At 40.8% G+C, this 26,679-nt stretch overlaps 2 protein-coding genes across 8 annotated transcripts; both read left to right on the forward strand.

Moving 5' to 3' along the window:
* The first annotated feature begins 283 nt into the window (after window positions 1-283).
* On the forward strand, window positions 284-6,379 carry LOC133421615 (prostaglandin E2 receptor EP1 subtype-like). The gene is made up of 3 exons (XM_061711276.1): window positions 284-484; window positions 1,999-2,888; window positions 4,456-6,379. Exons 2-3 carry the CDS (start codon window positions 2,046-2,048, stop codon window positions 4,729-4,731), a joined length of 1,119 nt encoding a protein of 372 aa, XP_061567260.1. The 5' UTR covers window positions 284-484; window positions 1,999-2,045; the 3' UTR covers window positions 4,732-6,379.
* Window positions 6,380-7,896: 1,517 nt separating this feature from the next.
* Window positions 7,897-26,410, forward strand: LOC133422487 (interleukin enhancer-binding factor 3 homolog). 7 transcript variants are annotated; one of them, XM_061712500.1, is made up of 19 exons: window positions 7,897-7,982; window positions 12,181-12,266; window positions 12,710-12,933; window positions 13,012-13,204; window positions 14,644-14,791; window positions 16,230-16,321; window positions 17,454-17,549; window positions 17,787-17,898; window positions 18,883-18,980; window positions 19,057-19,168; window positions 19,298-19,411; window positions 19,607-19,812; window positions 19,899-20,078; window positions 20,162-20,443; window positions 22,523-22,646; window positions 22,735-22,782; window positions 24,695-24,817; window positions 24,908-25,099; window positions 25,592-26,410. In XM_061712500.1, exons 2-19 carry the CDS (start codon window positions 12,264-12,266, stop codon window positions 25,735-25,737), a joined length of 2,493 nt encoding a protein of 830 aa, XP_061568484.1. In that variant the 5' UTR covers window positions 7,897-7,982; window positions 12,181-12,263; the 3' UTR covers window positions 25,738-26,410. The 7 variants fall into 7 exon arrangements, with proteins under 7 accessions (XP_061568484.1, XP_061568480.1, XP_061568481.1 ...); XM_061712496.1 differs by having other exon boundaries at window positions 24,695-25,099; XM_061712497.1 differs by having other exon boundaries at window positions 20,177-20,443; window positions 24,695-25,099.
* The last annotated feature ends 269 nt before the right edge of the window (window positions 26,411-26,679 follow it).

The following is a 26,679-nucleotide window of genomic DNA, read 5'->3' on the forward strand; positions in this document are numbered from 1 at the left end:
AAGCACCCTTAATTTTGCTCAAAAAGGCTGTGTTGTTTAATGAATCCCATGTTTAAATCATGTTATTACCTATTTAAACTGACAACTGAAACACAGATATGGAGTATGATGCATACAGATTTGAGATAGTAGATTTGTGAGTGGCTCCCCTCCCTCCCTGTCCTGGGGAAGTGGCTGGTCTTCAGTGATGGAGACACCCAGAGGCCGCGCAGGCGCGGTGCAGCTCTGCAGTATAAAACAGCAGCCAGTCTCACACCAACAGGGAATACCATTGTGCAATGGAACAGGGAGGCTGCTTGTTCGGGGAGAGGAGTCGCACTTTCAGCTGCGGGATGAGGAAACAGTCCAGGTGCTGAACTTGTCTTTACTTTGGAGCAGGGACGCAGAACAACCTGGATTCATTCACGTCAGCAAAGCCTCAGTTATGCTCGGGACAAAACACAGCCTGGATCCTGATCATCCACATGGATTTCTCTTCTCAGAGGTTGGTTACATTATTTGAATGAACACATTCACTGGGGTGGAATTTTACTAAATGAGCTGGCGGTTGAGATGATAACTTTTGCCAGAAAATAGTGCTAAGGATTTTTCCACGGGAGAAAAATTGAAGGGAGATTTAACAGCAAAAACAAACGCAAAGGTGCTGTAAAATCTGAAAAATGAACTTTTTTGTTTCTTTTTTGTCATCTTTATTATTTGCTGACGTTTTCAGATGATGCTTAAGAATATGTATTGCTGGAAGATATAGTTAAAACAAGGAAACGACTTGCTTTGAATAATAAAACTCAACAAACTTGCAAAAAAAAAAGATGAGAAAACTGAAAATTTGATAAATATGAGTGAAATACGATTTTTTTAAAGTGCAAAATTACATAATAAAAATAACAGAAAGTAATGAGTCAGGTTTTGCTTGCTGCTATGCGCACAAATAAAGTTACATCCCATTTTATTGAATAATTCGTGCAATCGTGATTGTGCGTGCAGTGCGTGCTGCCGCTCCTGCACTTTACACGTTGAAGGAATGCGCGCTCCCTCCAACAGCAGCTGTCGGGACTTGTTCAGATTCTTCCAGGAGTCTCAAAACCTCTGACAGCTGACAAAAAAAACAAACACACTTTTTGTTAACAAGAAAAAGCGGATTTTGTCATTACTTTTTAATTTTTTTTGCCAAAGAGAGAAGTTGGCCTTTATATAAGTCTGAATGAAGATAATATAACCTGCAGTCTTCGTGAGAAATATCAGGGGTGAATCTTGGCAGAATAGGTAAAGGTTAATGAGGATTTCTTTTCAAACAAGGTGAATAATCCAACTTTTCTTGGACAGCGTGGGTGGGGTTTAAACCTCTATATGTGTACTTTTTTTTTTTTTTTTTACATAAATAGCTTTGCATAAATAACTTGTGCAAAGCTCATTAAGTTTAAGAGTTGTTATTTCAATATTGCTTATGTTTTTTTTAAATTTATACCACAATAAATGATTGGTAGCTCCTTTAAGCATGCTCTTATAGATTATTGATCATTTTGTTGTGTTTGCTTTAAGTCTTTGTGTTTTGTCACATTTGCTGCACCTTTCACTTTAAAAAAAAAATGTATATATGTTATTTTATTTAGAGATGTCATTACCATGTCTACCTCATACTGCTGCACTTTTCAGTTTTTTAATTGTATATATGTTAATAAGTGCCACATTTGTTTATTTACTGTTTGCTATTTTTAAATCTGGGTACAGTGAGCAAAATAACCAGTCAAATTCCTTGTCGGGCAGATTCAGCTGATTCTGATTCTGATTAATTCCTTTTTTTGTAATGTGTGCACTGTTGCCTGGACGTCAGTATTGATCCCCAAATACTGATGATGGATAGAGATATTAAGGAGAAAGGGTGTGGTTCTGGTTCTTTTCTGTGGACATAAAGCTAAAAGAATCATTTATTCTGCACGTCGAGGTCCTGTAGGATGATTCTCGTGCTAATCTGTTCCCATTTCTTCTGCTGTTTCTCAGTGACGTCTCAGCTAAAGGAGCCCCGTTATGTGCAGAGCTGGGCCGTGATGCTGGCTACCCAGCACTTCAACTGCTCCGGCCCCATGGCCTCCTGTAATCACAACAGCATGGAGCAGAGGCCTGAGGGGGGGAGGACGGGCACCAATAACGGCACGGCCCCGAGCCCCTTGGCTGCCGGCATCAGCATGAGTCTGGGCATCCTGTTCAACGTGGTGGCCCTCATCATTCTCGTCAAGGCTTACAACCGCTTCCGCAGGAGATCTAAGGCCACTTTTTTGCTTTTTGCCAGCTCCCTGGTGGCCACAGATCTGGCTGGACACATCATATCCGGTGCACTGGTGCTGAGTAGATACTCGGCGAGCACTAACTCCACAACCAGCAACACGTCCGATCACGATGTCTCTTGTAGCTTTCTGGGAGGCTCCATGGTGTTTTTTGGCCTTTGCCCTCTCTTTCTGGGCTGTGCCATGGCTGCCGAGCGCTGCCTGGGCATCACAAAGCCTTTGGTACACGCTCGTCTGGTGACCACGGCACGGACAAAAATGGCACTAACTATGATCTGGTTCCTGGCTTTATGTGTGGCCCTGCTGCCTTCCTTCAACCTGGGCGACTATGCCCTTCAGTACCCGGGGACTTGGTGCTTCATCAGCGTGATGGACGACGTTAAAGCCACAGACCTGGCCTTTATGATCCTGTTTTCTGGACTGGCTTTGAGCTCTCTGGCACTGGCTTTTGTGTGCAACACCATCAGCGGCATCAAGCTGGTGACGGCCCGGCTGAAGAAGAAGTCCTGCTCCCAGAGGTTTTCAGCCAGGGCTCATGACACCGAGATGGTCGTGCAGCTCGTTGGCATCATGGTCACCTCCTGCATCTGCTGGAGCCCTCTGCTGGTGAGTCTGGGGAAACACGGACACACACAAAGAGGACAGTGGGAGCTTCAAGTGTCCGTTTGATCTGTGTCTGGGTTTGTAAAAACACAAGAAAGCGTTTGGTTAGGAACAGACACACAGTTTCAACTGATAAACTAGGCTGTATAGTTAAAGTGGAACTTCTGAGCATTCATTTGTTTTGCTTCCATAACACATCTTCTGTCACAATAGTCAAACAAAAAAAAAAAAAAAAATATATATATATATATATATATATATATTTCATAATATATATGTATGTAAAATAGGATAAACACATCTTAGAAATAACACATGAGAGAAAGTCTTATCATATTAATATATATATATATATTATATATGTTTTTTAAATAATAATGATCATTATTATTAATCTGATCATATTATTAACTTTGAAAGAACCAAAATTGGTTTAAAGGTTCATGTTGTTTGAGCTATAATTCAAGTTTTTAATTTACCTCCATCGAAAAACTTGTGTTTTTAGGGAATAAATAGGAAAAGAAAAAATAATTTATCTCCTTTGTTTTAATTCTAAGATCTGTCCTTGTGGGTTTATCCTATCTTTCATATAAATTTCATAATGTTTAATTTAGTTGTCTTTTTCATTCTTTCTTTTAGGCTCCTTTTTCCATAATATTCCAATATCTTGCATGCTATATTGAAATTTTAAATGATTTTAATGACTGATCAGTATTCAATGTATATAGCAATATTAACACAGATGAGAGTGTATGGTTTTGATCATATGTAATATTTTAAAAACAAAAACCCATGAGACTTCTAGACGATGTCCCATTAGATACGTTGCCGTTGTTAATATTTAATTTCCTTTTAATCACCTTTTAGGGTAAAAAAAAAACATAATCTCATCCCAAGTATCCGTATAAAACCGTTATATTACCCTCCACTATTATTGGGCTTGAATGTTGCATATCACACCATGTTGTACATGTATACCTGGATTATTGTAAAAGTATTTCACATGTCGGACTAACAATACCATCCAGCCATGCTGGCAGCCTGCATGGATGGATGGATGGACGGATGGATGGATGGATGGATGGATGGATGGATGGATGGATGGATGGATGGATGGATGGATGGATGGATGGATGGATGTATGGATGGATGGATGGATGGATGGACGGATGGATGGACGGATGGAGGGATACCTTTGTTAATCTGAAAATCTCTGCTTGGATGTTGAATTAAATTAATTGGTTTTAAGAAAATTAGGCATCACTTTAACAGCTACAAATACTCAGCCCAAACCCCTCTAGAATGATCAAGTTTGAAATATTAAACGGCAGCCATTATTGCATTTTGACACATGCAAAATAATATTCTTGCACACAGAGGAACAGAGTCCAGGCCAGTGAAGTGAATGCACACTTAGCTTTTTAGTCGGAGCTTTCCATGCTCGGTCCTCATTATCTGCAGGGTCAAACATTTGGAGCCCTGAATTATGTCCCATGTTGAAAGACATAATCTTCACTTCCTTGCATTGCAAAAATGAGACTAATTCTGTCTCTTTTGTTTCTCTCCACAGGTCTTTGGACTGATCTCAGCCACACGCTCCTACACTCACAGTCTCGCTGATGACGACTGCACCTACAGAACGCTCATGGTGACCGGCGTCAGGATGGCCACCTGTAACCAGATCCTGGATCCCTGGGTCTACATCCTGCTGCGGCGGGCCATCCTCCGAAAAATCTACCACATCACCAAAAAGCAGGCCAGCTCCAGGGGAGGCACGCTCCGCTCTCTTCGCTGGGACATCAGCTCCTTTCAAACCTCTGAGAAAAACTGTATCAAAAACATTTAAAGAAGGACAATGGCAACTTGACGTCTATCTCTTTTTGAACGAGGCTTTCACTTGGTAGCGAACACATCGTTAATCATCTACATGGATGTCATGGAAGTGTTAGCAATATGAGTCTCAACACTTCTGATACTGACTGGCTAACAATAACAACTTCTGCATTTCTATGTACGATCAAAAGTGAGACTAGAAGGAGAAAAAAAAGTCCCACCTCAGTGAAAACTGCCAAAAGTTCATATACGAGCGCAATACCAGTCTATCCAGCATGAGAAGGTTTGTGAGAAATTAGTGAAAGTTTGCATACATGTCTACAGAATTGTATAAATAACTATCAATTATAAATAAACCGGGCAAAAATATTATACTTGGTCATTTATGTGGATGAAATTGATCCAATAATACATAACTGTGACAAATATCCAGAATCGGAGCAGAAATGAGGCTTTAAATGAATCCCAAAGACAACTGTTGTCGTTTTGTGGGCTGGTCACCCAACGAAAAAAACTACGGGAGGAAGAAGTTTTTTTTAAGATGATGATGTCACAAAGGAACATAGCTAACCTCTCAGCAGCTGAAAGCCTTTTGCACGCTGGCCTACTAAAGTTCACAGTAGGAGGACACGAAACAATAAGGGTGTACGTGGCACAAAATACAGAAGAACATTGCTACTAACTCATAGTTTGCTTTGAATACCAATAACAAACCACAAGGATGTTAAAAAACATGGGAAACATGGAAAACAGGTGGTGGTAGAGTCATAAGTCCGATAAGTCTGAGCTTGCCAGACTGTAAATGAAAATATCAGGACATCTGACATTTTCAGATCTTGAAGGATTATGGGTCACACAGCAAGAAATCAATAAACAATAATGTTGTTTTATTAAAAAAATGCTCAAAAAGAATAATGTGTAACAACACAGTCAAAGTCTTGACCTTAATCAAATAAATGTTTTGTGGCAGGATTTAAAGCTGGTGAGAAATCCCAGCTAATTATTTTACCCAGCAGAAATACGTAGTAATATATCGTTTTTATTGAAGAACAAATGTCCACTTTTAATACTTTTGTCCCATTTGTTCAATTGAAGTCTTTTCTCTCTGATGATCATCACACAGACATTTCTAATTGATCCCTAAATGTAGAACCATCAGTCTAAAGCTGGACTTTAATATACTTATTTTTTCAAACATAATAACTAGAAAACTATTTAATTGTGTTTGAACTAGTTAAAAGTCAAGTAAAAGAAAAGAGAAAAAGGCTGTCCTATTACCTCAACTCGAAGATGTGAAAAAACATGTATGTGCACGATGTAGTGCTGTGACATGAATATTAATGTTTGTCTTTATTGTAAATGTGTGTACAGAGTGTCTATTTTCCCCAAGTGCCTGGGGGACCAAAGTGAAGCTAAATGAATGTGATGTTGTAGAAAAAAGGGAATGTAGGATTACGTCATTAATGGTTTCTTTTAAGTGTTTCATAATTCATCTATAACTTCTGTTGTGAAGAGGACGCCTGAACCTGGTGTTCTCTCTGCTTTTGACGTGGGTGGTGTCGTTACGGCACAACAAAATAGCCCTCGGAGACCGTCCAGAGACCTCTGGATGTCTGTCCCTTAGGCAAGATGTCAAAAATATGTGAAATAAATCATTTGACCGCGTAGAAAATTGTTTCCAATTGATGTTGATTTCACTCATCAGTTTATTTGGGAAAGATTTCATGAAGTATTCGGGTTTGTTTCAGTTTATTCAGGAATGTTTTGTCCGTCCAAGGGCAGAATATTTATTACAAAAAAAGGATCCCACTATTTCATCCCAGAATCTTAAGCTCCAGTCTTCCAGCTGTTGTTGTCAAAGTGCATATCTCCAGAGATTCAGTCTGACATGAATGATTTGTAATATGAGAAAAACGGTTCTCTATTTGAGAACAACATTCCAACAAAACAACACATAATATACCATATAAACTAAGGATACTTTTTAAGTTATGAAGCTCCTAATAGTGGCACATAATGCACAGAGTCCTGGAAATGTTATGGCTTGGTGTTGCTTTAGCCAGGGATGGGGTCTCGTTCTTGGACTTGAGTCCCATTTAAATCAGATATATGATTGATTTGTTCTCAAAAGGCCTTGGACCTGAGACTTGAAAAATTTCCAGAATTGTATTTTTCCACGATTGGCTCATATCTGTCTGAATGTCATCCTCAGATTTCTGTACACACCTTGACTACGGAAGATAATAATGGCAAAGGTTGCCTTATTCGTGACTATGGTGCATGTTGTTTTTACCACATTTTTTATAGCAGATTTCTAAACAGTATCTGTCTAGTCATGTCTCCCTGACCACTAGAATATTTAAGATAAGGGTCTGCTGGAACTTACAGGACTGTCTCAGAAAATTAGAATATTGTGATAAAGTTCTTTATTTTCTGTAATGCAATTAAAAAAACAAAAATGTCATACATTCTGGATTCATTACAAATCAACTGAAATATTGCAAGCCTTTTATTATTTTAATATTGCTGATTATGGCTTACAGTTTAAGATTAAGATTCCCAGAAAATTATAATTTTTTTTAGATAGGATATTTGAGTTTTCTTAAACTGTAAGCCATGATCAGCAATATTAAAATAATAAAAGGCTTGCAATATTTCAGTTAATTTGTAATGAATCCAGAATGCATGACATTTTTGTTTTTTTTAAATTGCATTACAGAAAATAAAGAACTTTATCACAATATTCTAATTTTCTGAGACAGTCCTGTATGTGAGCATCCCATCCGTCACTAGGGCCAACATTTTGAACATTTGGTTAATTCAATTTCCAAAACGCTTTAAATGTTACATTTCAAAAATAAAAAATAGTGTGATAATTTCTAAAAGGCAAGGTAAAAGTAAAATTAATTTTAAAATAAAAAAGGCACGACGCATTTAATTTGCGTAGAAAGTGCCTGAATTATGGTTCCGCATTAAATCGCCGCATACCCTACGCCGTAGGCTCTGCGTTAGTGTAACGCGGAACCATAAATCAGCCTTAATAAAGCTAAAGCCACCACGCGCCAGACGATTAAATAAATTGTAAAACAAGCCACGCCTCCCGTTCGGAATCCCGCCCTCTGATTGGTCAGAACCGCGGTCTCCTTGGCGCCTTGTCCAATCAGCGCCGTCCTTTTCCTGCCTGCGGAGCAGAGCCGTTTCCGTTCCCACCGCTGCTGCTGGACTCGGCAGGACAAGCTCGCTCGTAGCGGAAGCAGTTTCAAAGTAAGTACCAACAAAATACCGACATTAAACCCTTCGCATACGTGGTATCGAGTAAAAGGAGGTGTTTAAACATCAAAAGCAAGTACCGCGGTGTTGTATTCCGCCATGAGGCGGCCGCCCGAGAGCTTTTGTTGGAGCCCCCGCTCGGCTCTCCATTTTGGTTGCTGGTAACAGCAGAAAGATGGCGGCTTCTCTCGACCACGCTGTTTCATTTATACATGTATATTCAGCTATGCATCTGGGAGAACCCGCAGCTGCTGTAGGCCTGTGTGCTGCTGCAGTTATCGGGGTGTGAGAAGTAGATGATTGTCCTCGCCTCGACGGCGGGCTGAGTGAGTGAGCAGTAAAATGGCGTCTGATCTTCCACTCCTCCTGCAGGCCGCGGGCCGGGCTGGTCCTCCCCCAGACACACAACCCCCCTGAAAACACTCTTATTCCTGGGTTTATGCATCTGAAACACTGGTTTAAATCCTCAGGGATTAGTTTGGCTCGGCGCCAGGCCGTGGCAATTTAAAGATTACAACAAAATCGTTATTAGTGGACATGCTGTTTTACATAATTCATACTTTGCAGCAGGTGGATGTTTGATGGTGATCAGTGGACTAAGTTTGACCTCTGTAGGGTCTACAGAGGACTCTTGTGAGTGTATCACGGCCAATGAATGAGGCTCTCCCGCCATTGTTGCACTTATGTAATGTCGTGTTTAAATGGGAGCACGTTTACTGCATTTTAATGTAGGTGAACCAGAGCTGTGCTGAGGTTTGTTGTAGAAATATTCTTCTCCTTTCGGCTTTTCCCTCCACAGGGGATCAGTTGCCTCCATCTGAGTCTGCATCCTCTTCTCTTACCCCCACTACCTTCATGTCCTCTTTCACTACATCTATAAACCTCCTCTTTGGTTCCTCTGGGTCTCCTGCCTGGCAGATCAGAATCAGAAAAAGGTTTATTGCCAAGTTTGTTAAACACACAAGGAATTTGTTGTGGTGATTGGTGCAAATACAATACAAATATAAAAGCAAATATATGAGAGAAAATGTACAAGCAAAAATGTACAGCATGAGGTTTTTAAAGTGCCGGATATGAGTCTGTGCAAAAGTGACACCTTCTACCAATATATTCACTATCTCTCGTCTGGACGTGTCCCAACCATCTCAGTCTCATTGACTTTATCTCCAAAGCCTCTAACATGTGCTGTCCCTCTGATGTTCTCATTCCTGATCCTATCCAATCTGCTCACTCCCATAGAGAACCTCAGCATCTTCATCTCTGCTACCTTCTGTGTTTTCCTCAGTGAGGCTGTCTCCAGACCAGGGTTAGGAAACCCTGGTCCTAGAGAACCACAGTCCTGCATGTTTTAGACGTTTCCCTGCTTCTTTACACCCTGATACAAAGGACTGTGTCACTAACACACTTGTGCAGACCTGAATGAGAAGCTGGTGACGGTCGTTAATTAGAATCAGGTGTGTTGATGCAAGGGGATATCTAAAACATGCAGGGATTCAGATTCTACGACTCTTTAGGACCAGGGTTCCCTACCCCTGCTATAGACCAAACATCGCTGGTCCCACCACAGTTTTGTATACCTTTCATTTTAGCTGAAACTCACACCTTTCTCCACCTGCTCCATTTAGTTTTTGTTGTAGAAATAATATCTAAAATCCTTCTGTATTTTAATCACCAGTGACTAGATATGAGTAAGACTGAAATAATAACACAATAAAGACTTTACAGTCTGCTAGACTTCAGTAAAGTTCAATTACAAGGCTCAAACGTGCATCTTGGAAGATTTGAAGGAATGACACTGGGAGTCAATAGTACACTAGTTTTAACAGAGCAGAGCAAAGTACCTTTAGAAAACTGTGGTTTCTCCTGGAAAATCCCTGCAGCTGTGTAGGACAGTCAAACTCAGGTGTTCAGCCACAACACTTGGTACTAAGAACTGAAGGTACCCACATTTAGGGCTGCAACTGATTTATTGTTGAATAATCCATTGATTTGTTGAAACAATTAATGAAGTAGTCAATTATGAATTGCAAAATAACATAAACCCTTTTATTTGACTTTCAAATTGAAACATTTGTTTATGGCATGTGCCAACAGACAAGAAAACATTAAAAAAGATTTATTAAACTTGGCTGAATACATTTTGCTGCTCATAATACTATAAAAAGATAAACACAGTAAGGTCGAGTTAAAGCCCCCTTTTGACCAACCTGTTGTTGCCAGCAGGATTTGGCAGAGTAGATCTCGTAACCATAACTCGTAGACCGTTAAGAAATCTGAAAATTTCAACTACTGGAAGAAAGAGGACATGAAGTCAGTTGCTGTAGGCCCCTAAATACTGGCTTTTGTCTGAACATCTCCCCCTTTTTCCTCGTCTCCCGGTGCCTAAAAAGAGAGAAAGCTGCTCTCCGGAAAGGCATAATAGCAGATCACCTTTTTCTTCCCACCTCTCGACGCGTAGGAGCTGTCTGCCAGTGCATCATCTCTTATTCCCTTGCTCTAAATAATTTAAAAATGCTGAATTGGGGAGATGCAGAAATAAGAACATTTTGGGGGAGAAGATCAAATATGGCGCTGCATTATTAGGACTGAAGTTGAAAAGAACAAGACTGGAACTGCATCCTTTCCCGTCAAGGAAATGATGACGTGATGCCAAAGAATCTGTCACGGTTATTCAGTATGACATTAACACTGCAAGAACATGACTATTGTGACAAATATTTTCCATTTGCTGTTTGCCGACTAAAGTTGTAATCACAGCCAAACTTTGCTCCAGGGACGGTCATCACTTCTAGTTAAAACCCAATGTCACACACATTTGTTTCCATCACGCTCGTGTACGTAAGGACGCGCGTTTGCAGGATTGTTCTGTCTAGCTTTGACTCGTGTGTAAAGGCCAATGTTGTAAAATTGGTGGTCCACTTTTTTGTAAATGTGACTGTATCCAGTATCCAAGCGCCTTCTGAGAGAAGATGCAAAGGATAGGCGGATGCTTCGCTATGGTGACGTCTGAAGTAAACAGCCGGAGAGCAGACAAATAAAGCTTTACGTGCACGTGTATCTTTATGTTGCCCCTTCTGAAGTACGGCCACAGATGAGCTCCACCACCTTTAGTCACACGTTTGTAACCGTGGCTTCTCACAAGTTTTACTTCTAAATAGTTGGTGCAAATCAAAACAGATTTCAAAATTGATTATTAGTTGTTGTGTCATCAAACATCTGTTTCATACTGTTGATAAAAACTTACAACGCTTCTTAAAGTGATGAAGATGTAACAGATTTAGGAGTAACAGAGTGAGGTTCTAACGTTACAAAAGAGTTAATAAATGTGACACGCTGACAAGTCTTCTCTGGTTTACTTCAGGATTCCTGGGAGCACCATAAATTAATATATATATATACATATACATACATACACACGCAAAGTTATATTTTTCAGGGGTCGCCACAAAATCATCTGCCTCCTTCCAAACCCTATCCAATATACACATGCTAACTTCTTGTCTGGATTTATTTTTGGGACAATGTGGATTTTAATATTCTGTTCAAAGACATGATTGTTGATCCAGTAACAATCTAGTGGGAGGGAATTATGGGCCATGTTTTGTGAACAAGGACAACCATCCCCCCTTTATTCTTGTCACTCTTTTGTCTTGCCTGCGTTGTCTGAAATCTGGAAACATTTAGGGGTGTGTGCAGTAAGCTCCTGAAGCTGTGCTTTAGTTAAAACCTCCATGTTTCATCAATAAGTAGAAATGCTGGATTGTTGTAAGCATTAAACATTGGGAAGGAATGCCACGTTCCCTTTGATTACTGAGAAAGGAAATGGTTCAAGCTTCTTCATTATTTCGGTTTAAATAACATATTTGCTGTTGCTCTTGATACGCCGTCAAAAACTCCCTATATTAACAGCAGGAATCCCTTAATCAGTACAGCACCTAACTACTGATGAGAAATGCGACTGCACCAACACTGCACCACTACTGTTGCACGATTCTAGAGCAGATTTTATTCGAAAAGGGGTGGAAAAAAGTCTTCACTGGCTATTTTACTGTCATAAAAGTCCATAAATGCCAGTATGATTTAAAAACCATCCATATCAAAATAATGAGATGGTATCTCAAAATTATTCCTTAAAAAAAAAGCTAGACATATATTTGCTCGTTGACATTTTGATTATGTTTTTCTCCCACAGACGTAGACAGCACCACCCAAGAAGAGTTATTTAAAATTGCCACTCACTGGACAAATCAAGTCATCACTGTCTCTTGAACAATAATGGTAATGTTTAAACTTACCTGTCATCTATCTAGTTCAAGTGAATGAGTGGTGTCAACATAGGCATACTGCACCTTCCACATCACCCCTTTAAAGTGCATTTTCATCTGTCATGGTGTGCACTCAGCTTCTGTAATCTGATGTTTGAAAATTTACCTTGGTATGAGGATATATTATTCTGAGTTTTTAGGTAAATTAAGCAGGTCATTTGGGTTTAAGCCTAATAAAGGTTTCCGTGGTTGACCAAGAGCCTGGCCCTGGCCTAAAGTTAAATGGTCTAGACTTTTCAATTGATTATTTGAGTGATCAGAGTTACTGTTGTATTTTAAAAACAGAAATTATATTTTGGTATGTACTGAATATGTTTATCATGCTCTATGCCTGAAATAGTGTTTTGGTTAAGCAATTGCAATTAAACTTACAAACTTGTGTCTGGTCTTTTCTAGCCTCCTCCTGTTCGCCACAGATCAATGCGTGTGTTCATGAACGATGACCGCCATGCTATGGCCAAACACTCTGCCATCTATCCGACTCAGGAGGAGTTGGAAAGTGTACAGAACATGGTGTCTCACACGGAGCGAGGCCTCAAGGCCGTCTCTGACTGGCTGGATAAACAGGAAAAAGGGACTACCAAGTCTGAGTCTGATCCCCCAGAGCCTGAGAAGGACAAGTGAGTAGATATCAGTGAGGTCCTTCTTTTTGGTCAGTCCGTAGATCGTAATTAGATCCTAATATTTGGTGCTCTAAGTACCTTGTCTTTTGACAGTGATCCCAGAGATCAGGCCACTCGCTCTCTGCGCGGAGTGATGAGGGTGGGCCTGGTTGCTAAGGGCCTGCTGCTGAAGGGGGACCTGGATCTGGAGCTGGTGCTCCTCTGCAAGGAGAAACCGACCATCAATCTGCTGAAAAAAGTGTCTGAAAACCTTCTTGCGCAACTCAAGGTGAGAACATGGTTCAGCTGTCCACATAATAATGTGACATTTGAAGTGGATCAAAAAAGTTCATTAAAGTTGGCCTAATACAAGAATGGATTTAGCGCCCCCCACATTTTTTGACGTACGTTGAGCCACTGAAACAGCGCGCAGAGGTGATAACGACTATTTTAATGGTCGACTATTGAAACGATTAGTCGACTAATCGGATAATTGGTATTTTTTTTTTTTAATTTAGTATGAGGATGCTTTAATTATGTGGCAAATGATAATAAACACAAGAAAGATGGCACTAGAGCCCTGATATAGCGGGACTGTTTTCTTCATCCTGCTCCCGCCCGCATCCGCAAAACTCTGAGAATTCATGCCCGCACGGCGCACAATAATAGAGATGCATTGATTTAGTGTCTTCTCCCGTCCTGCAAGAGAAATGTCCAGACTAATCTATCTGATTTAATGTTAACATGATCATTGTGGAGTTTGATGGATAATTGACAGTTCATAGGCACCTGACTGAAAGTTAGATGTAAATCCATCATTGTGATCATCACAAGCTTTTTCGCCTTTCGCGCAGCATCAATTATGATTGAGGTTATATCAACGAGAGTAGCTGTGAGTGGCTCAAATAATACTAACAAATAACATGAAATAAACAAAGTTAACGAATGAAACGATTGTAATTTAACAAATGAAAATATGCTTAATATCTTACCAAGGCCAGTCCGTTTCGTTCAGCACTCCGACGTGCTTTCTCTTCAAATGCATTACCAACGTGCTCCCGTGAAAAGCAAGGTCGGCTTTGCAAACCTTGCAAGTCATCTTTTTATTCGCCGTATCGAGGCTAAAATGCTCCCAAACTTTTGAAGTTTTATTACCCGCAGCTGTGCAGAGACGCTATCGTGCATGCCCGACTCTTGGCAGAGATTGTATTGAAGTGAGATGCTTCACTCCATTGGAAAAACACGTCTGGCGAGAATTGAATTCATTGTCGGTGATTTTGATTATCAATTTTTGTCGACAACGTTGACGAATCGTTGCAGCCCTAGCTATGATCAGCTCCTGCTGCAGCGGTGCACTGCTTTGAGGGATTTTAAATATACTGTGTACAACGTCTGGTCAGTTACACAGCTTAAATTTTCCCTGAATATATAACACAACCTGTTTTTATTATGTGTCCACATGCACACTGTCTGCAGACTCTGTATAGGGTCTTAAATGGCATTGGTGTTTTAAAATGTAGCGTACCAGCCTGCTGTTTTTTTAAATGTATTGATAATGGAGGTGATTATTGCCTGCTCTTCAGTGTTTCTAGTGTTATTACTAGAAATTCTGAAGAATGGGGAAAAATTTGATTAAAGCAAATATCCTCAAAGAAAAAAAGAAAATCGGCATACTCTTGCAGGTATTTCCAAGTAAATTAATCAATGGAGCCTTTTTGTCCTTGACAGACAATAACAGAAGACAAGTATGTTGTAACCCAGAACGTACGGGACGCCAGCATCGTCATCACAAACACAAAGGAGCCCCCTCTCACCCTGACCATTAACCTGACATCGCCCCTGGTTCGTGAAGAGGTTGAGAAGGCTGCTGCCGGAGGTAAGACCCCCACACCAGGACCTCACCATGTCACCGTTAGTGACGCCCTTCCTCCAGCAAAAAGGCCAGGCAGTCAACAAGGCTAGATAGATATTGTTTATTGGGCCTTCAATGGAGCTAGGGGACAAGAATGCTCTGTCACGTAATGAAACTGCTATATTTATAGCTCTCTAGACACTCTCGTAGTTCCATGTGATGTGATTGTACATTTTTGATGGCCCAATATACAGTATAGGGCAGGTAGCTAACTGAGTGCTGAAGACAGACATGGTTTTCTCTTCTTGCCCTTTAAAGATCAGGTCACCAATGAAATGAAGGCTTACTGAGAATTTAACCAAATACAAAAAGAGAGACCACTGTGTTTGCATGTGTTTTATTATTGATGATGAACGGTTTTCATTGCAGCAAAAATGAGAAGCAAATCAGCTGATAAAACTCTTTGGTTGTTAGACCAAGCGGGGGCTACTGACTGTCTCTGTTCTGTAGCAGAAAAGGGCTCAGCGTTACAGATAATGAGAAGGAGTGCTTAAATCTGGCATATATGTTCAACTACAATCCAGGAGGTTGGTCAAAGCCATATGGTAACAGAATATCTTGCATTTTTAGTGCAGTAGAATTATTTACCTTTTTATTGTATCTGGATAACAATGAAACAATACTTCTAGTTTTCTTATTTTTTTGATCTCTTAACAACAGGAAAGCTCTCAGTTTCAGGCTTCAATGGCTGAGCCTTGACATTATCTGTAGCCCTGTGCTAATGAATATGCCCTGTTTTGGGTCTTTTTATTTTTTATTAAGCCATCAGTTTTGCTGCAGTGTGGACTTGTTTTGATACCAACCTTTTGTGCATATGATAATTTCTGCCTGTGGTTCCAATTCTGATTCTCTCTGTCAAGCCTTCTAGTTTGTCAATTTTTAGGGACGCTGGACCTTTGACCAACTGGCCGCTCTCTGTCTCGGAAGGGGCAAAGTGCAGCGCACCCAGTATAGGGGAGAAGGGGAGGGGCTCTACTTCGCTTTAACGTCAGAAAAGACGAAAAAAAAAAGACCTCCTGCAGGCAATGACGTGCAACTATGGAGATTCAGCTTCCCATTTGATAACAACCAATATTCCCCTAGTCAATAACAATTTTCCCTGCCAGATTTCTTTTTTGATTTGATTTATTTAAATTCTTAGGATTCACTAGGTGAATTTATAATCTTATTACACTACCCAGTCGTTGTAGTGGGTTTTAAGTGTAATTGTTGTGTGCGGCGTCGTTAAAAAGTCACATTAAGTGGGAGGTTGAGAGCGTTGGCTGGTTCTCCAGTGGAGGGGTCCCCTCCCCTTCCCCCTCCTGCCTGTGGTCTGGGAAGGCTGCCTGTGTTCCCCCTGGCCGGCTGACAGAACTCCCCTTGGTCAAACTGTACCTTATCTTCTTATTCCACCTGCCAATAGAAACGCTTTCAGTCAACGATCCCCCGGATGTTCTGGACAGGCAGAAATGCCTTACTGCCTTGGCATCTCTACGCCACGCTAAGTGGTTCCAGGTTTGAATCTTGTCTTTATTTGTCTCTAAAACAAAAGTAGCTTTGAGTTTGTTTTATGCTGTTCTTTTTTTTTTTTAGAAATTTTTTTTTTTGGAAGTTCCCTGTTTTTTTGTTTGTTTTTTTTCCCCCTTTTACTCCTTCTTTTGAGGTGTTCTTCCTGTAGTATTACTCGATGACTGGGGTGTTAGGTTTCTTAGGAATTGTTTGTCACCATTCTGCATAGCAGCTGATTTTCTTAGGTTTTAAAGCAATAACATTTGTTTAAAAGAAAATTGTTGCTTTTAGTCCTTCGGTTCAGAGCTTTCTCATATTACATAATAGTTGTTTATAACTCAAATCGATAAAAATCTGGTACTAATACACCATGTGTCTAGGTGCAATATTTCTATAATGTCTGTGTTGCTGTGGATGAGTTGTTGTTTTTCATATTTCTATATATTCACATGCAAACTACTCCTTTATGGCACTTTTCGTGGGACACGTTTGGTAGTGAAAGAAAATTGTTCCCTGTGGTCGTCCATCTTTGATACCTCATAGTACTGTTGCCTGTGTCATCTTGGGCTTTCACTGTAACACAGTGCTCCATTTCTCCAGCTTGTAAGTGTAGAGTAAATGGCCTCAATCTTTATGCGCTCTCGCTGTGTTTTGTGATTGTGTGCTAAAGAATCAATGGGAATATTGCACCTCGGATCATAATTTTAAATTCTTTTGCCACTAACATCACCATGACCACTTTCAGTGACAGCCCACGTAAGCAAACCCTTATTTCACTTGTCACGTCGACGTTGATTATTAAGTTCGAGGTGATTTTTATTTTCCACTTCTCTCCTTAAGTCACATGCATGTTTTACTACTTCAAAAAGACGTGTCGTAACTGATAACTACACCATTGATCATCTTTGCTGCTGATCTAGCCATGAATGTGAATGATCATGAATGAGGTCTGCAAAGTGACTATCTCTAAAGTGTGGATGTTTCCATGATGACAGCTAAGCTGTTAATAGTCTGTGTGGCTTCATTTTAATTCATTTCTTTATATTGGCTTTAATTGTTTTGATTTAGTCCTCTATTTTGACTAAAACGGCCTGTCTACTTCGTACCTCCTCCTCCCCCTCCCTGATTGTGTTTCCAGGCCAGAGCCAATGGACTGCGCTCGTGTGTCATTGTCATCCGCATCCTAAGGGACCTGTGTGCCCGCGTTCCCACGTGGGCTCCTCTTCGTGGCTGGGTGAGTTCAACATAAACAAGTTTAGTAACTGAAGTGTCAGCTGTCCTGACTGCAGATGTGGAAAGCTGCGAAATATGAGGATGTAGCTTACCTGAGGTTGATTTTCATTGTTCGTCGTGATATGAAAAACTGAAGTCGGGACGATCGCATTCATTAGACCGAAGAGCTTTCCACAAATCTGTATGTTTGTGCTGAGAAGTTGCTTTCTAAAGCAGAACGTGTCTCTTTTCTTTGCAGCCACTGGAGTTGATCTGTGAGAAAGCGATTGGCACAGGAAACCGGCCCATGGGGGCTGGAGAAGCTCTGAGGAGAGTCTTGGAGTGTCTGGCTTCAGGGATCCTCATGGCAGGTATGTTAATGACAATACATTTCTTTTGTAATTGCACTTGGTTGTGTTAAAGGGGACCTATTATGGCATTTAATGTCTATTTTAAACAGGCCTCGAATGTCTTAAAAACAAGCTTTTGATTGTTTTTTCTATATAAATGAGAAATTCAGCCTCTGGGCCATGTCTTTATCTTTACCGTTTCTATCCTCCTATGGCTATGTAATGAGGCTCTGTGCTGATTGGCTGGCTGAATGACGCGACACACCGTTACCAAAAAATGGTGGAAGCTCCGGCGGAGTTAAGCCTAAATTATGGATCTGCGTTAAATCGACGCAGACCCTACGCCATAGGCTCTGCGTTGGTGTAACGTGGAACCATTAATCAGCCTTTACACCGTGTCATGCATGCAATGCGAGCAAACGTCAGCAACAAAATCAATTCCATTGCTTTATTTTCTATTGGACTGTCCTAACTGGCAGCACGACGCGGCGCGCCGTTTTGAGCTGAACATTCGTCGGCCGCCCTGCTTTTATTTTCTTGTCGCTCGCGTTGAAAGCCGGTTGAAAGCGCTGTAGGAAACAGTCATGGATGAGGAACGGCTGATCCAGTTAGTTGAAATGAGAAGTTATCTCGATGATTCCTCCTCATTTCACTACAAAAAACCTCAATAAGTCGGACGCTCGCATGCAGTTGCACGGTTTTATAGTTGTGGGCGTGGTTTGCATTTTGGTCACGTAACGAAAATGCGCAGAATCTGAGCGGCTCGTAGAAGCCACATCACACTGGATGGCTCATCCGGGCGGCTGTACAGACACTGCAGAATTTGGCTGCTTCCTCCTTCTCTGAGTTGGCAGGCTGAGGGGAGACCACTTTATATATATTAAAGCAAGAAAAAATTAGATTTTCATAATAGGTCCCCTTTAAACATTTTAATTTGTCCTAAACACAACTCTAAGCTAAGCAGGGCAAAAAAAAACTAAGCTGTCGTTTCTTTAAATATCACAGATGGTCCTGGTATTTCTGATCCATGTGAGAAGGATTCCACCGACGCAATCGGTCATTTGGACAACCAGCAGAGAGAAGACATCACAGCGAGTGCTCAAGTGCGTACAGTGACCTTGTGAGTGTATATTCACAATTGATTTCATATGTAATTCACACTGTTTTCTTTCTTCTCAGCATGCCTTAAGGCTGTCAGCTTTTGGACAGCTCCACAAAGTGCTCGGGATGGATCCTCTACCTTCTAAAATGCCCAAGAAACCACGTAGCGAGACTCCTATTGATTACACAGGTAAGTCACACAGGAAATGAAGTATTTAATTTAGTATAAATAATTAAGTTTGTTTTAACTTTCATAACACAGATGTGTTGCCATTGGATGCTTCATATGTTCACATTGGTTCTGTGTATTGTGTTATAGTGCAAATCCCACCCAGCACGGCATATGCCCCACCGATGAAGAGGCCCATTGAAGAAGAGGAGGGAACAGATGATAAAAGTCCAAACAAAAAGAAGAAAAAGCTGCAGAAGAAATGTAAGTGCTCCTTGGCCACTGCATTTGTTGTAATTTAGATTTTTATAAGGAACATTGTTAGGTTAGTAATGTACATGTCATTTTTGGATAATTATTCACTGGAAACGGGGAAAAAAAATTAAACGAGGGGAAATATGACCAGATGAATTTCTGGTCACTGGTTAAGTAATACTTTATTTCTGTCTTTTCCATCAGCTGCAGAGGAGAAGGCTGAGCCCCCCCAGGCTATGAACGCCCTCATGAGGCTGAATCAGCTGAAACCGGGTCTCCAGTACAAACTGATCTCTCAGACTGGCCCAGTTCATGTTCCAGTGTTTACCATGGCTGTAGAAGTGGATGGCAAGACCTTTGAGGCCTCCGGCCCGTCCAAACGCACTGCCAAGCTGCACGTCGCTGTCAAGGTACATCTTCAGCACTCCCGGCTTTTAAGATGGATATTGTCTTGCAATTTTATCAAAACCACATTGTTTGTGTTGGGCGATTGCAGGTCCTACAGGACATGGGCCTGCCCACCGGAGTGGAACTGAAAACTGCTGAGCCAACAATCAACAAGTTGGAGGAGACGGTAGTAGCAGTCACTGTGGAGGAAATGAAGCCGTTGGCGACTCCCACTGAAACCACCACAGCTAACGCGGGAGCAGCCAACGCAGACCGCACCGACGCAGAGGTACGTCTCTCCAAGCAGTACGCCGGCCTTTTTGAGTGCCGTCAAGTATTATCTCCTGTTCTGATCCGTGCTCATTCTGTCAGACTGCTCGCCAACAGGGACCAATTCTGACCAAACATGGCAAGAACCCCGTGATGGAGCTGAACGAGAAGCGGCGAGGACTGAAGTACGAGCTCATCTCAGAGACTGGCGGCAGCCACGACAAGCGCTTTGTCATGGAAGTGGAGATCGATGGGCAGAGGTTCCAGGGTACGGGATCCAATAAAAAGGTTGCCAAGGCTTATGCAGCCCTGGCTGCTCTGGAGCGCCTCTTCCCTGAAGGCTCCCTGCCTGAAGCTGCAAAGAAGAAAAAGGGACCACCTATGGTAAGCATCTCCTACATAGTGAGTACATCATCATCGTTTATTAGTCAGACTCGAAGTCCATAATGAAAACATACAACGCTCTAGGGGTGGGCGGTATGGACTAAAAAATTTATCACGATAATTTCTGGCATTTATCCCGATAACTATAAAAATGACAATAAAAAAAACAAACAATTCAACTCCACCTTTGTAACTATAAATCTATCACCACATTTAGTCTTTGGAGCCCCCAAAACACTGCTCTAAAAGATACTAAATACTACTAAACTACACCAATTAAATTGAATTAATAAAAACCAATTAAATCCGCCAAAACGTCATCAACAGGATTCTTTCTTTCTTTCTTTCTTTCTTTCTTTCTTTCTTTCTTTCTTTCTTTCTTTCTTTCTTTCTTTCTTTCTTTCTTTCTTTCTTTCTTTCTTTCTTTCTTTCTTTCTTTCTTTCTTTCTTTCTTTCTTTCTTTCTTTCTTTCTTTCTTTCTTTCTTTCTTTCTTTCTTTCTTTCTTTCTTTCTTTCTTTCTTTCTTTCTTTCTTTCTTTCTTTCTTTCTTTCTTTCTTTCTTTCTTTCTTTCTTTCTTTCTTTCTTTCTTTCTTTCTTTCTTTCTTTCTTTCTTTCTTTCTTTCTTTCTTTCTTTCTTTCTTTCTTTCTTTCTTTCTACCATAAATCAGGCTTTACACAAAAACGTCATCAATGGGAATTTATCGTTTTTACCGCGAGATGACAAATTCTTACCGTGGGGAATTTTTTTGACGGTTTATCGTGAACGGTAAAATATCGCCCATTCCTACAACGCTCAATACATAAGAACACAAGATTAAAAGAGATGGAGAGAGAGAACATATAGAAAACAGTGCTACACAAGACAGTTATACCAATGTTTCCACAGAGGTGAGCAATATCTCACGTCACAAACACGAGGGCTAACCAGCTGAGCAATGACGTCATTCTGAGAAACATTCAGTCTGCAAATAAAACTATACATCAGATGTCTAAGCATGGCCTGAAATGAGTTGACTCTCACTTTACAGAACAGCTCACTTGCACTACACCATCTCGGCTGTTTCAACAGTATCCTCATGCAATCATTGTAAGCAACCTGCAACCTATGAATGCTGTCCTTCTTAAATTTACTCCATAAAGGAGCCGTATAGAGCGGGGTACAGGATGCCCTAAAGAGACAGATCTTCACATGGTCAGAACACATGTTAAATTTCCTGCATGTTTGCCTGAGCATAAAGGACTCGGCACTGTCTATTAATATCCACGTCATCAGTTAATTGGTCTGTGATGAAATGACCAAGGTATTTCATTTTAGTACCTTTTTGTCCTGTAAGATAAAAATTTGGTGAGGTGTCTGTCTTCTTTAGTACGACACAGCATAACCATACTCTTCTTGGCATTATACAGTATATCATGGTTAATCCCATACTCGGTACATATATTAAACAACTGTTGCAACCCGGCACTGCTGGGGGGAAAAATTTGCCAAATCATCAGCATACATAAGATGGTTTAAAATAGTGTTTCCAATTACACATCCTGTTCAGATCACCTGTACAAATGTGATGTTAGATATCTTCCTCCAATGAACCATACAATTATGTAAACTACAATGACCCAAAGTTGCTGTGGACTGCACTAATCCAACAACATGACATCCAGATGAAGGTGTGGCTTTTAGGTGTTGCTGGGCTGGCTGCGTTTCCCATGTTGTTTAAGGCGCACACTCAAAAACTTTGTGTTGCAGACCATCACATAACTCAAATGATGTTACTCTTATTAACCTTACATTTTAATCAATAACTGTTTGGTGATATGAAGTAATATTTTTAGTGGTATACAGCTACATGAATCAAAATCGGACACATTTCTGCATAGCTGTGACACTTTTGCGCTCGAAAAAAAATGAAATAACTGATGTTCACTCAGAAAAAATGCATCCGTGTATTATTCCCAGAAATGAATCCAATCTACTTTGTTTTAAACTGTTGAACATTGCCGGAAGTGCTATCATGTTTTTGCTTTTCTATTAAGGAATAAAATCTTATCTACTTTAACTTTGTGTGTTAAATGTACAGCACACCCTAGGGTTTGGCATGATGGGCGGTGGAGACGCAGGGGTTCCCCGAGGACGAGGGAGAGGACGCGGTGGCCGTGGACGAGGGAGAGGCTTCAATAATGGAGGAGGCTATGGCCAAGGAGGTAAAAAAACATGCGTACTGTTGGACAACTTGATCAAAAGGACCTAAAGTATTAAATCAGAGTAATTTAACTTCTGGTTTTCCCTCAGGTGGTTTTGGAACTTACGGTTATGGAAACGGCGCCAACTCTGGCTACAGTGAGTATTTGTCTCCCTTCCTACAACCCTGCTATGATCTGGCACTGGCTCTTTTTGTGGTCTGTAGCTAGTTTTGCGCTAGCTGTGCCATTATGTAGACAAAGATGTTCTGTGTCTTGAGCATTGACTAGACACCTGGAATGTTGCTGTAGAAAACTACTGTCAAGATGATATTCTGATACGCCACTGGGATCAACCCAGTCCAGTGATTTTACATTTCTCTGCTTTAAGCCACAGGACTGAATCTGTTTTTTTGACAGCCCCTCTTATGAAAACCCCTTTCTTTCTTCTGGCAGCCTGTTCTGAGGACTGACCTACTTGAGCGTGACAGGAGCAGAGAAATCTAAAAAAAAACAACCAAACAAACAAAAAACAATTTGACCAAATGTGTCATTGGCCTGTCGCCTTTTTAAGGCAGTATAAAATTCGAAAACGAAATCTAATTTCATTTTATTTTTCCCCCTTCTCTGCCCTGTCTCACTCTATAGGTGACTTTGTGTCAGACTGCTATGGCTACCACGAGTTTGCAACATAGATCTCCCCAGGCTTAGAAAATGAAACACGACCCTCGTAGAGAGGATTAAAACGGACAAAATACTCAGTAGTGTTCCAGCAGCATCGTGAACTCCCTTCACCATCAAGTCCACAATCCTGGGAATAACGTGACCGCAACCCTCTGCCTTGTCTTGCCAATTCAACTTGTCATGTCCTGCCACCTTGGGGAGATGATCTTCCTCTGCACGCATGTAGCCATAAGAAACCCGACTTCTGTCGACATGCCGTCGACGTACCCGAACACCCGGACCTCCCCATAACTGCACAGCTAATTTATTACAGACGCTCGTTCATCCCCGTGCAGAGAGGGCTCCGTTTGTTGAGCGTGATCGCGTGAAAGGCTTGTGGGACCTGGACAATATGTTGCCTTTTTAGCCCATTGTTGAGTTCACAACAGTCTGCTTTTCATCTCTGTCCCCACACAGTTTGATTTGCTGAAACATCTTGGACTTGTCATTTTTACCTACACTAACTATTTCTCTTTTACTCATAAGTTTTAAATTAATTTTGTATTTTAAGTGTTTTAAAAAAAACAACAAAAAAAAACGGCCACATTGTTCATGTAAAGTCTGATATTTGTGTTTCATATTAGTCTGAGTTTCAGCTGCACTGATTGCATGATGATCTTACTCTGGCAGTGTCTAGTTGTTGCAGTTTCCCTCTGTAGCCGAGTTGGGCAGTGACGAGCCGTGGCTGTTGGTTTTACGTTTGCTCTGAGACTAGATGTACTAGGAAATCCTATGTATGGAGAGAGAAGACCTCTTGCCCTAGCTGTTTTTATATGTTTGTTTTTTAATAAATGTGACATTCATGACTACGCCAACACAGATTACATTACTTTGTTTGTGATTGACAAGTATATAGTACGGAAGAGTATTAAGGCCACGCAGGAGAAAAAATATTTTGAGAGGGGAAGATTTTTTTTTATTTTGCACCTCGAGAAAAAAGTAGAAATGTCGAGAAAAAAGTCGAAGTGTCGAGAATAATGTTGAAATAAAATTTTGTGAATAAAGTCGAAATTTCGCCTTTTTTCTCAACATTTCAACTTTATTCACGAAATTTTGCCTTTTTTCCTCGACTTTTTTCTCGAAATTGTATTTCAACATTATTCTCGGCATTTCGACTTTTTTCTCGACATTTCAACTTTATTCACAAAATTTTGCCTTTTCCTCAACATTTCGACTTTTCTCGACATTTTGACTTTTTTTCTCGAAGTGCGTAATGAAAAAAAAATCTTCTCTAAAATATTATTTTTATTTTTATCCTGCCTCTTCCGTAATATAAGCATTTAACAACTTTTTTTTTTCTCTCTTCTCTCTGCTTTTCTTTAAATGTGTGCAATGATTTTATTTCATAGATTACTACAACAGTGGTGGAGCAAGTCCAGGAGTGGGGACATTTAGCAGCCCGCCCAGTGGCCCTCAGAGTGACCCGCAGGCATCAGCGCAGCTCTCCTACGCTGCGTACTACCCGAGCGACGGTGCCTACGCTGCCTCTCCCACTAACAAACCCCCGAAAAAGAAACCTCCAATGCACAAAGGTGGAAAACCAGTCTTTATGGGTCCCACAGGAAGCAACGCAGGACCTTTAGGAGGAGGAGGATATCAGCCCGGCAACGCCACGCCACAGTACAACCAGTACGGAATGGGGAAGAAGAACTTCAACCAGAACCAGGGGGGAGCCGGCGGTTACTCGTACAGCACTGCCTACCCGAGCCAGGTGACGGGAGGTGCTGGAGCCAGCCAGGACTACACCTACGATGGTGGGTTTAAGCCTCTTTTTGCTTCTAGTTCAGGGGCCGGCAACCCAAAATGTTGAAAGAGCCATATTGGACCAAAAACAAATATGTCTGGAGCCGCAAAAAATGAAAAGTCTTGTATAAGCCTCAGAATGAAGGCAACACATGCTGCATGTATCTATATTAGTTATAACTGGGGGAAGATTTTTTTTTTCATTATGCACATCGAGAAAAAAGCCAAAATGTCGAGAAAAAAATTGAAATGTCAAGATTAAAAAGGAAAAAAAGAAACGGGGGGGAAAAAAAGAAGGAAAGAGGAAAAAAAGGTCAAAACATTTTTGAAAAAGCTCCAGGAGCCACTAGGGCGGCGCTAAAGAGCCGCATGCGGCTCTAGAGCCGCGGGTTGCCGAGCCCTGTTCTAGTTGCAAGCAGTTTAGAATAAAATCAATCTATTTTAAATACATGACTCAAATTGAAATGTCAATTTTTAATAATGTCAACATGCCTTCCTTCCAGGTTTCAACAGCCAGGCCAACTATAACTCTCCCGGAGCTGGACCCCAGGGCTTCGGCGCCAACCACTCCCAGTACCACAACCCGGGCTACGGCAGGGGAGACGGCGGCATGAATAGCATGAATAGCATGAATTACCAGTACAGATAGACTGTTGATCGCCCCCATCAGTAAATCTTTGGCACAAGCTCCCCGCATCAGTGTCTCAAGCCTTCTCCAAAGAAAGTGGAAATTGCCTGAGTCCTCTGCCTTTTCCATGTTTGCCTCCAGTGTGCTTCTCAGTGTATTTGTAGCACATTTGGGCACAAAATTACATTTGCAGACTTTTTAAATGTCAGAGCTGAGCTTTGGTTGAAATCTAGTGCTCTGTTTCAGTGGTCTGGTCAGTGCTTAGTTTTTTGTGTTGTATTTTATTTTTATTTATTTTTTATTTTGCTGACAGTCCTCATCCACACCACAAAATGTGAAGACAGATGTTACGAATTAATTTCTTCCCTGACTTGGTTACCTTTCTTAGAGTGGCAAGAGCCCTTTTTTTTTCTTTCTTTTTTTAAATTCCTTTCTATGTGAAACTAGTAATGTTGTAGTTTAAATAGCTTTTTTTTAAAGCGTTCCATTTTCTGCAGTGCTTGTAATTTTGGCTCATTTTGTAATTAACCTGATAAGATGTTATTTTAACAAATTTGATGATTACTGGAGTTTCTTCATACAGTCTGATGTAAAATCCACATTTCGGCTCCATGTAGCTTTTGGACTGGGTGGGAATTGTTCCTGTTAATGTGTGAACAAGTTGTTTGTATCAATAAATGATTTTTATTTTGAATTCTTAGAGTTTTGACTTTTGGAAAAATGAAACGCATGAGGATGCTTTGTTCAAAAATACTACGGAGAAACACACCAACAGCCCACCGCTCAACCGTTTCCTGCTCTGCTCTTAGAACCTGGTTTGTGACAGTGCCCTGCAGGTTTGATCCCCCCACTGTGTGATGTTTTTAATTATCTGACAGCCCCACGGTGACTGGGTTCTTTTGTTTTTTTACATTGTAAGTTAATTGAGACATTCAAATATGTGCTATACAGAACAATATTTTT

This window comes from Cololabis saira, chromosome 21, assembly GCF_033807715.1.
Source record: "Cololabis saira isolate AMF1-May2022 chromosome 21, fColSai1.1, whole genome shotgun sequence".
Taxonomy (NCBI): Eukaryota; Metazoa; Chordata; class Actinopteri; order Beloniformes; family Belonidae; genus Cololabis; species Cololabis saira.